The 11,931-nt window shown below is 42.8% G+C and overlaps 1 protein-coding gene across 1 annotated transcript; it reads right to left on the minus strand.

Annotated features, from left to right (window-relative positions):
- Positions 1 to 9,786: 9,786 nt before the first annotated feature.
- LOC149190771 (uncharacterized) lies at positions 9,787 to 11,607 on the minus strand. The gene is made up of 2 exons (XM_089413439.1): positions 10,818 to 11,607; positions 9,787 to 10,707 (listed from the first exon to the last, which is right to left on the minus strand). The coding sequence occupies exons 1-2, from the start codon at positions 11,557 to 11,559 to the stop codon at positions 10,112 to 10,114; spliced, it is 1,338 nt and encodes a 445-aa protein (XP_089269565.1). The 5' UTR covers positions 11,560 to 11,607; the 3' UTR covers positions 9,787 to 10,111.
- Between the last annotated feature and the right edge of the window lie 324 nt (positions 11,608 to 11,931).

The raw sequence follows: 11,931 nt of genomic DNA on the forward strand, positions 1-11,931 counted from the left end.
AAAAATTTAACACAGTTATTTTTGGACAATTGTCTCTGGAAAAACCCAATGCTCTGGGAAAATTGATGCCACAGATGAGGGTTTTATTATTATTCTTCAGCAACAAATCTAAGTACAATAATTTAGATGCTCTACTGACAATCAAATCTGAGGAAAAAACTGGAAAAATGATTGAGACTTTTCTCTCACTCCACCGCTAATTTTTGACCGAAAATTGACTTCCTAGCCTCACGCTGGAGTTTCTGCATCACTTTCTGTGTAGTGCCCACATAGAGCGTTTGTGGAATTCAACCTTCCTCTCACTACCTTTTCCTGGAACTAGAGAACTTCTTCCTAGAAACGCTGCTACCCTCCTCAACCACCTACTACTCACCCTCTGGCTCTATCTTCTTAGCTGAATCAATGCCATTGAGAAAATCGATCTGCCTGGGCAACTAAGTATTTGCATTGGTGTATTCTCCATCACCACATCGATCTCTTCTTATATCTTCCTATTGGGACTCCAATGGCCAAGGTTAAATCTTAATCAATGACTCATATCATTTCTGGATCGATCCGTGTGAGTTTCTAGATGATTCTCACCTTATCTCAATTAATACTGATTAATTAACCACATTCCCTAAGTTTAGACTTAGAAATATTTAAAAATCAGTTAATAGTTTAATTGAGACACTTCTAAGCGGAATTTCCAGAAATGATTTCTACGTTTTGGAGATTTCATGTATTCTAGCCTCTCCACCAAATTTCGTGGCTAGAACACACCCGATGCTACAAAAACTAACAAATTGTCACTTTGAATTAATTAACACTGATTAATTAACCAATTCTTCTAAGTTTAGACTTAGGAAACATTAAAAAATTGGTTAATAATCTAATTAAGTCATCTTTAGGTGAAATTTCCAGAAACAATTTTTGGGTTTTGCAGATCTCATGTATTCTAGCCTCTCCACCAAATTTCGTGGCTACAACACATCCGATGCTACAAAAACTAACACTCCCTCTTAGCGAGGATTGTGTTCACTTTAGTGTTGCACATCCTACCACAACACCATGTCTTTGTATCACCTCCTGTTATGTTGCTGATGTCTGACTGTTGTTGCCCACCAACCATTGTGCAACTCTGATGTTGCATTTGTGTTGCTACTGACATTGCCATATCACTCCCAACACAACATCTGCAATTCCCTCTCCTTTATTGTTGTTGCAGCTGAAAAGCATCCAAAATATTGAATCAACTATGTTCAGTACGATGCAACTGTCTCTTGAGTCCTGACTACTACTAGCATCTGTACTCAAACTGAAGAATATGCGCACTGCACCACCCTGCACTTGTTGCCAACTCTGCACTGTTGCCAGCTCTACACTATGCTCCTCAGTATCTGACTGCTACTAGTCTGCAATTGTGACTCTCGTTCTGGTTGCATCAACTGCCACTGATCCATCTTGCCACTGAATATTGTGGGCCCTCGTAGCCAGGTAATGATCCATGAGGTGAACTCCTCAAGGACCCTGCCCATTTGGCACACTGGAGTCTCATACTCCTCCTCCTCCTGGATCTGGTGCCCTATTATCTCCTTTTGAGCCTTGTCCCTTACTGGAACCTTTCTACACTTTGTAACCTGTACTAGACAACTCACATTTCCTTTGGTACTTGTCTCTGGCAACTGGAAGTCGATTTGCTGCCTAGATCTGCATTCTAGCTAACTCGCACGACCACCTCTGGCAATCTCGTATGGCCATCTCTGCAAAGCTGCAAAATCTGCGAAACTCAAAAGCTGGGAAAGTAAACCCGAAAATCTCCCTCTTTCCCGCCGTTCGGTTGTTGGATCTGCTACTCACACTCCCTTTTGGAGTGAGAGAATCTGCACTCAACTATTGCCAATCCACTGTTGGAAAAATCGAACTTTCGAGACTAGAAGCTCCCTGAGAGAAATATTCCCTTTGCTATGTGTGCTTTTCTCTTCCACCGGACGCAGATTCTGCTACTGCAAAATCCTATGCGTCCAACCAAGGAATCTGCTCAGCAAATATCTGAGCTACCACTGCTCCCTCTGCCTGCTGGAGTCACTGATCTGGGTAATTCAAACTTTTTCTGCCTCCTGCACTGAAAAGATCGAACTTCCCCAAGCCACTCAGCCTTCCTGGCAATGAACTATGTTGCCTCAGGAATTTCGGCCTTACGCTCCTTCTGAGCAGCAAAATTCTTTCCTTCGCTTCTAAGCTTTTTGTTGATCACTTACACTCTGATATGATGTGAAAATTCCTAAATTGGAATCCTGTTGCAGCAATTGGTATTATTTCTTTTAATTGATACATTAATTATTCAGTTTATTGCTACGACAACATTGAAATAATCACACTGCAACCTTCACAAATAAAACTGCGGAAATAAAATTGCTCTGGAACTGAGAAAATACTACCACACACCAGTGTTTTTAAAACCAGCCTTCCTAACTGGTAACCAGTCAAACCGGCCGGTTAGCAAGGCCACCGGTTGGAACCGGCTGAAAAACCCGGTCAGGAAGGCGATGTGGCAGATTTTTGGCCCTAACTGGCCGGTTACTATATAATGTTTATGTGAATGAGCTAGGTTGGTTCAACTAACATCAAACTTTCAAGATGTGCAGCTAGTAGAGGTTGTGACTCAAATGAAACAAGCTTGAGTTGGAATCAGCGTCCATTGCCACTTAAAGTCCACCTACATCTTGAAACAACTACATTTTACCTACAAGCTCCTTGTTTCACATTAGATCTTTAGCTTGTGTTGTTTAAAGCCTTTTTGGCATTGAGCTTATGACTTGTGAAATTTGTGGAGTGTTGCTAAGCCTTAATTTTCCATCTACTAGTCCCTCATTTATCTTCACCCCAAGTCTTTTGTTGAAGTTTTCAAGCTTTGACACACCTCCTTGAAAATTACTCTCATTCTGACACTTTTCATGTCACTTAAACTTAGAACTTGCTAGTCCCAACAACATTCACTAATTTTTGGCAACCTTCCATCTTTGTAATATGGCATGCGTCATCAAAGCTTTTAACTTTTTAATACTTATGACAAGGTGAAAATCTCCTAGACTTTGAACCTTTAAAAACTGTGTCATTTGATCAACTTCCTCTATCTTTTGATTTTTTGTATCAACCTATGGCACAAAGTTTGCAAGTTTTGAAGTTCAAAGTTACCACAACACGTTGCACAATGATGTACCTTGGGGTATCCATAAAGGTGCAATAAGACCATAAGAGCCAGAAAGGAAAAGAAACAAGTTTGGAACTTTCAATAGTGTGCATCAGATCACATGTAAATGAAAGATTGAAAACTCCAATCCTTATGATAGGGAGCAAAAGGAAAAGAATTTGCAAATGTTGCATTTTGCAAGCTACTTAAACTTTCAAAAAATCTTGACCTCACAAGAAAGTAAAACTTCAATATCGAGTAAATTGCAACAAGGAAAAGGGCTTATCATGATAAGTTGTAAATGAAAGCGACATGTCACAAACATCATAATGACTGAAAGATTCAACTCACGCAACAAGACACATAAGAACGATTGAAAGATTCAACTCACACAACAACACACATAAGACGGATCAATAGCGATGCGCCACATCACAAGTTGCAGATCAGGCTGAGGTATCCTCAGACTCTGAACCAGATGATGTCCATGTAGCTCTTGATGATGGTCCTGTGTCTAGTAGTGGTGATGAACTTGATGATTGTTCATGTGTACACTGTAGATTTGAGTAGGCCAATGGCCTCATAGCTTGCAACATTATTTTTGGACTTTATTGGCCATTTAGAGCCTCATTGCTTATGTATTTTACTATTTTGTCGATGATATGTATTGCACTCGGTGCCATTTTGATATATTCACCTTTACATGGTATATAAATGAGCAAACTTTGCATATTTTGTCCCTATTGGCTGGGAATCATGGTTTTAAATCTTAAGAATAGTTTTGTTTCATTAAAAATTAATTTTAATGTATTTGTTTAAAACTGGTTCGTTTAGACCTAACTAGTCTTAGTTCGACCGGTTCCGGTCGATAAACCGGTTCATTAGGTGGACCGGTTTGGTCACCGGTTCCAGTTTTAAAAGCATTGCCCCACACACATTAAAAATGACATTGTTATTTTTGGACAAATGTCCCTAGAAAAACCCAACTTGGAAAAACCGGTGCAACAGTTGAAGGTTTTTATTATTATGCAGCAGTGAGAATTTCTGAGTAAAATAATTTGGATTCCCAACTGGCAATCCTACAGAGAAAAACACTGGCAAAATTCTAGTGAGGAATTTTCCTCACCCCATAGGCAAATCCCAGCTTTGACTGCAGCTCACTTGTGAGCTGTCCAAATTGCCTTTGCGCTATGTTGAAGTTTCTAAGTTTACTTAGTTAGAAACCTTTCATGCACTTTATCTGATTTATTCCTACCTACTTGTTATTTTCCTTAACAAGTTATTTACAATGTAAATACTGAAAATAAACACTAGTGCATGCTCAACATATTACAAATCAGCAACTAAAAGAAACAAAAACAAACACACCATATGACACCATTATTTTTGGACTAATGTCCCCGGAAAAACCCAATGTGGGAAAACTGGTGCAACTATTTGAGGGTTTTCTTATTAAGCAATATCAGAGTACAATCTGGGTGCCGAAATTAGCCTACCCAACAGAGAATTTCCTTGGCAGTAATACCTCTCTGTTTCTGACAAATCTTCTCGCTGAAACCCCGGATAATCCTTCCGGCAGCTACTCAGCACAAATCTGCCCCAGAAACCCCAGTGTCAACCTCTCTCTGGACTGCGTCAGTCCCTCTCTACCTCATGTTGGCCCTGCGTCACCTCGGATGGGTCTGTGTTAGCCTTGGGAGGCCCTGCGTCAGCCCTCTGGCCCTCTGCGTCAGCAACACTGGCCTCTCTGAGGCTCTGCGCAACTCCCGATTGCCTCTGCGTGAGCCCTGACTGGCTCTGCGTCACTCTCCTTGGCTACTGTGCTGCTCTTCCAGCACTATCTCTGCCTCTCTGTCTCTCTGTACTCAAATGCCCCTCAGATGCATCTCCCGATCACTAATTCTATCTCTCTTAGCAAACCTCGCTCTAGAGAATAGAATGACTGATCACTCTGGTGTGCTCTCCAAGTGACCCTCAAGCGCCTTCTTATACTTTTCTGGTTGATCCTTCAACGACCGAGGTTAAGTCCCTAATCAACGACTAAGATTAGATCTAGCTTGATCCATGCCTTTTGGACCTTTCTAACACAATTTCATATTAATTCACATTAATATTTTAATTTCCTTAAGTTTAGACTTAGGGACTCCATTATAAATATTGATTATTTTAATATCTCCTGAATTGTTTAGAATCTGCCCAAACCCTTTTTGGGTATTGGTGATCTCATGTGCCCCAAAATCTCCTTCCAAATTTCGTGGCTAGAGCACATTCGATGCTACCACAAATCAACACTCCCTCTTAGCGAGGACTGTGCTCTAGCAATACTCCTCACTGAGTATTACTCTGATCATCCGACATTGGTCCCTGTGCTGATGCTAGGCTTGCTGCCCATCATCCTCTGCACTGCTGTATCCTATACTACTGCCCATGGTTCTGCCACTGCCACTACTGCATCTGTACGACAGCTCCCTCTGCATCCGTGCTGCTGCTGGTCCTTTCTCCCAACACTGCATCCGCACTGCACCTCTCATCATGTTGCATCGTGCTGCCCACTGCTGCACTGCAACTTAGTTACTGAGAAGTAAGTAACTGATCTCCCAACTCTGACCTCTCTGTTGGGCTAGAGACCCTCTTGATGTTGAAGCTCCCTCTGTCGCTGACAAGTGCTCCCTCTCTGACCTCTGCGCTGCTGCAACAACTCCCTGCATCTCGCACCGTTGCACACCTCTCTGTGCCATCCTGCACTAGTGCAACACTCTCGTGCCTCTCGCACTGCTGCAGCCTGCTAGCCTCCTGCTGTCTTGGGAATCCTGCACTGTAGCTCTCTCTTCTGCTCCATCCGCACCTTCTCTACCCACATCTGCCAATCCTGCTGCTCCTCTTCGGGGTTCCCGTAGCAAGGTCTAATCTAAAAGGCTGGGTACCTCGTGGATCCTACCTCTCATCGCCTGTAGTCTGATTGACTACAGCTAGATGTCTCCCCAGTTCTTCTCAAGTGATGCGTGTGCACTCATGGCACAGTCATCGTCTGTCTCCACTTCCTTCTCTGCTCTTGCTGGCGCTGCCTTAGTCTCGGAAGACTCTCCCTTACTCTTCTTCCTTGGACATTGGGTCGCATAATGACCCAACTCCCCACAGTGGAAGCACTTGATCTTGGAGAGATCTTTCTTCTTCTGCTTCTTCTGCTTTCCCTCGGATGCTAGAGCCACGTCTTCCTCCTCCTACTCGACTTTGATCCCTTTGCTGCTACTACCCGTCCTCGATTGCCATTTGATCTCTTTGTGGCGAAGAGCTGCCCACATCTCGTCCTAAGGTGGGAGAGTCCCTCTGCCCAGTATACTCTGGACAAATACCTCCCAGTCTTCTGAGACAACATTCAATGCTGTCCTCACCATCAGCTCCTGATCCGGTGTTGCCTCTATAGCAGTCAACTGATCTTGGATCTCATTCAGTCCTCCGAGGAAGGTGTCAATCAGTTCTCCCTTCTTCATCTGATACGACCTCAATTGATTCTCAAGTAGCATTCTTCTCTGCACAAAAGTATGCTGGTACAGCTTCTTGAGAGCCTCCCACATCTCAAATGCTGTTTCCTTCTCGGCTAAGTGTGGTACTACATGATCTTTGACCCCATCAAGGATAATGCTCTTGGCCCTCGCCATTGCCTCCTCGTACTTTTCATTATCATTAGGGTCGACTGGGATAGGTATTACCTTCAAGGCGAAGTTCTTGACACGATTCTTGTCAAGTACGGATAATATTCTGGCCTTCCAGATTGCGAAGTTCAATGCTCCGTCTAGTCTATCCTGGTGTCTTACTCCGTGTAGTGCTATGATGCTCCTCTACTTCCCTCCTAGAGGTTCTCTGTTCGATTCCTCTGAGTCTCTACTTCCTGTCTGGAAGTTCTCTTCTGGATTCCCTCTGAGTCCTGATTTCCCTCTTGGAAATCCTTCTACCGTTGTCGAGATGCCCCCCACTGTAATCGTCTTGTGCAACCGCACCACTAATCCGGGTTCCTAGGCTAGAAACCCTCGATAGCAACTCCTTTGGCCTTGCTCTGTCAGGTACTGTTCTGACTACAATACCTCACCAACTCCACTCTGCAATATTCCCGCAGCCTTCTAAACCCCAACAACCTGAAGGTGAGAGCTCCTAGGCTCTGCGCAATCCCGACACCAGCAACCCGGCCTCCTCAGCCAACTGCGTCAGCCCTCCCAGCGACTGCGTGAGGCTTCTTTTGCCTTCCTTGGCCTCTGCGCTACCTCTTCCCGGCTCACCCTTGATGACGCAAGCACTGCGTCACCCTGCCTTGTTGCTGCTCTGCTAGAAACAACTTCTGTCACCTCGGGATAGTTATTTTCTACTGCTATTGCTTCGCTCGGCTGATGTCCTTTAGTCCTCCTGTGATTTGCAATCACCCTCTGATACTATGTTGAAGTTTCGAAGTTTACTTAGTTAGAAACCCTTCGTGCACTTTATCTGATTTATTCCTACCTACTTGTTATTTTCCTTAACAAGTTATTTACAATGTAAATACTGAAAATAAACACTAGTGCATGCTCAACATAGTACAGATCAACAACTAAAAGAAATAGAAACAAACACACCATGTGACACCATTATTTTTGGACTAATATTCCAGGAAAAACCCAATGTGGGAAAACCGATGCATCTATTTGAGGGTTTCCTTATTAAGCAAAATCAAAGTATAATTTGGGTGCCGAAACTGGCCTACCCAACAGAGAATTTCCTTGGCAGTAATACCTCTCAGTTTCTGACAAACCTTCTCCCTGAAACCCCGGATAATCCTTCCGGCAGCTACTCAGCACAAATCTGCCCTAGAAACCCCAGTGTCAACCTCTCTTTGGATTGCGTCAGCCCCTCTCTGCCTCACGTTGGCCCTGTGTCACCTTGGATGGGTCTGCGTTAGCCCTGGGAGGCCCTGCGTCAGCCCTCTGGCCCTTTGCGTTAGCAACGCTGGCCTCTCTGAGGCTCTGCGCAGCTCCCGACTGCCTCTGCGTGAGCCCTGGCTAGCTCTGCGTCACTCTCCTTGGCTACTGCGCTGCTCTCCCGACACTATCTCTGCCTCTCTATCTCTCTGTACTCAAATGCCCCTCAGCTGCATCTCCCGATCACTAATTCTATCTCTCTTAGAAAACCTTGTTCTAGAGAATAGAATGACTGATCACTCTGGTGTGCCCTCCAAGTGACCCTCAAACCCCTTCTTATACTTTTCTCGTTGATCCTTCAACGACTGAGATTAAGTTCCTAATCAACGGTTACGATTAGATCTGGCTTGATCCATATCTTGTGGACCTTTCTAACACAGTTTCATATTAATTCACATTAATATTTTAATTTCTCTAAGTTTAGACTTAGGGACTCCATTAAAAATATTAATTATTTTAATTTCTCCTAAACTGTTTAGAATCTGCCCAAACCCTTTCTAGCTATTGGAGATCTCGTGTTCCCCAACCTCTCCACCAAAATCCGTGGCTAGAGGCTTCTGCGCAGGCCCTGTGTCAGCCTCACTGTGGTACTTATACCTCTCTGCTAATGCGTTCACTGGATCTGGAAATCTTCCTCCAACCTCATTGTCCCTGCCCCTCACTCTCTGCTTCGATTTCTGGCTCTCCAACAACTACTGCTGCTCTCTAGAAATCAATCTGCCAAGGAAATCGAACTTTTGGTGTATTCTCCATCACAACATCAATTCCTTTTTATATCTTTCTGTTGGGACTCCAACGACCAAGATTAAATCTTAATCGATGGCTTAGATAATTTCTGGATCGATCCATGTGAGTTTCTAGAGAATTCTCACCTTGAATTAATTAATATTAATTGATTAACCAATTTTCTTAAGTTTAGACTTAGGAAACATTAAAAAATTGGTTAATAATTTAATTAAGTCATCTTTAGGTTGAATTTCTGGAAACGATTTTTGGGTTTTGGAGATCTCATGTATTCTAGCCTCTCTACCAAATTTCGTGGGTAGAGCAGATCCGATGCTACAAAAACTAACAACGACCTGCTGGATGGGCACACATAGGGCAGGGACTCAATATGACCTTGGCCCAAGCCCTTGCTATATAGGCCCAACACTCCTTAAACGGCCAAGAGAAGAATCCCTAAAATAACCCCAAGTAAATGGAGTCACCTAAAGTGGAGGTGTTTACTTAAGTTGTTTAGTTGTAAAAAGTGTCACTATAGTAGCTAAAAACTAAATAACAAATATTAGTAGCCAAAAATCGCTGAAAATATATCATGCAAGTTGCAACCTATGGATTTTGGCCTACACTAAAAATCATAACTAGAAATGTGATGAGCTTTTGATTTGGGTCACTCATTGAAGAGTTATGACTCAAAACAACTTGATATCCTGTGTATCAAAATGCAAAATCTGCATAAAACACAGGGAAAACAATTTGATTTGACTAAAACAACCACTGTACTGGTGCCTTAGCACTTTTAGATGATTAGTCTAGGGGTGGAGAAGATACGAGAGTGAATATAGAGGCTTTTGAGGCCTTCCCTCAACTAAAATATCACTGAAAAGCAGTGTTTTTAAAACCGGAACCGGTGACCGAACCGTTCCACCTAGCTAACCGGTTTACCGACCGGAACCGGTCTAACCGGGACTGGTTTGGTCTAAACGAACCGGTTTTTAAAAAATACATTAAATAATTAATTTTTAATGAAACAAAACTATTTTTAAGATGTAAAACCATGATTCCAAGCCAATAGAGACAAAATATGCAAAGTTTGCTCATTTATATACCATGCAAAGGTGAATATATCAAAATGGCACCGAGTGCAATACATATCATCGACAAAATAGCAAAATACATAAGAAATGAGGCTCTAAATGGCCTATAAAGTCCAAAAACAATGCTGCAAGCTATGAGGCCATTGGCCTACTACAAGTCTACAGTGTACACATGATCAATCATCAAGTCCATCACCACTACTAGACACAGGATCATCATCAGGAGCTACATAGACATCATCTGGTTCAGAGTCTGAGGATGCCTCTGCCTCATCTGCAACATCAGTATCAATGCCACCAATGACAATAGAAGTGGACCTAGTGGAAGCACGAGTTTGTCGACCTGCACGACTAGTGCCTTCCATTGGTTCCTTGCCTTTCCTTGATGCCGCTACTGATCCTGGTTCTGATGCCGCCACATAATCTGCCTCATCCTCCGCTAAAGCCATGTCGATATCAAAATCAGCCTCAAACACAGGATCTTCAGTCTCCTCCACCCATTCTGATGTTGGATCAATATCGTCCAACACAATGGGATCTAGATCAGGTGATTTGCTCATCATTTGGTTCCTCCTCAGTCGAAGGTTGTATTGCACAAAAACAAGATCATTTAACCGTTTTTGTTCCAAACGGTTTCTCTTCTTCGTGTGTATGCGCTCAAAACCAGACCAATTGCGCTCACAACCTGAAGCACTGCAAGTTTGACTGAGGACTCTAATTGCAAACCTTTGCAATTGAGGACACTGGCCACCAAATGACTCCCACCAATGTGCTGCAAAGAAAAAGACAATAATTAGTAACTTAGTTTATAATTTGAATTGTAAAGAACGTAAACAATTTTAACTTGAAATGAAAAACAAAATGGAAATTGGAATTGCTTACCTGGTTGGTCCACATCTCTTGCCATCTTTGCCAAGTTTTTGCCAAAAGTACCACTTGCTTGATTGAAAATAGTAAGCTGTCTATGTATATCCAACTGGTCTACATGGTTAGGGACCATGCGCTCCAAGCAATCAATCAATCCAGCTCTGACCTCCCCATCATGCTGATCTCCTAGCCGATTTTTATAGTGATACCTTGGGTTCAAAAAATACCCGGCTGCATGTATAGGACGATGGAGTTGATTGTTCCATCTGTTATCAATGATCTCCCATATACGGCCATATTTAGCTAACCTGTCATTGTAAGCTGCCCGTATCTGCTCCTTTGCCTGATCCATAGCTTCATAAATGTAGCCCATGGCCAATCTTTCCCCATCCACCAACCTTAGCACCTTAACAAGGGGCTCGGTAATTTTCACAAGCTCTACAGACCTTTTCCAAAAATAAGTGTCTAACACTTTCTTTTTGGTGTCTTTTCCATCTGGTCTACGAGCCCACCGAGATTCAGACCATTCATCAGAGGAAAACATTTTCTGCAAGTTTCTATGTTGACCATTGAGACATTGCAACGTGAGGAAGTGAGTTGCAAATCTCGTAATTGCAAGCCTAACAAGCTCTTTGCCTCCAGTGTGTTTCCTCATTAGGCTCAATACCCATGAGTGGTTGTAAATGTATTTTGTAATGCACTTGGCATGCTCTACAGTGTTTTTTACCCACTCCACCTTGCCTATATCCTCAAGCATGAGGTCTATGCAATGTGCAGCACATGGAGTCCAAAATATGGTCTTATATTTGGCCTCAAGCATCCTTCCAGCAAGAACATAGTTTGAGGCATTATCAGTGATGACCTGCACAACATGCTGCTCCCCAACTTCCTGAATAATGTTATCCAAAAGCTCAAATAGAAGGCTTGCATCCTTTACCCTATCAGATGCATCAACTGATTTCAAAAACATGGTTCCTTGAGGGCAAGAAACAAGGAAATTAATGATAGTGCGGTTCTTTCCATCGGTCCATCCATCTGACATAATGGAACAACCTATTTTGACCCATGACTCTCTAAACTCAAACAAATACTCATCAATGGAAGATATCTCTTTTTGCAAAAGAGCTCC

Source organism: Pinus tabuliformis, chromosome 3_1 (genome assembly GCF_031772625.1).
Source record: "Pinus tabuliformis cultivar Carrire ecotype Pingquan chromosome 3_1, CPIR1, whole genome shotgun sequence".
Classification (NCBI taxonomy): domain Eukaryota; kingdom Viridiplantae; phylum Streptophyta; class Pinopsida; order Pinales; family Pinaceae; genus Pinus; species Pinus tabuliformis.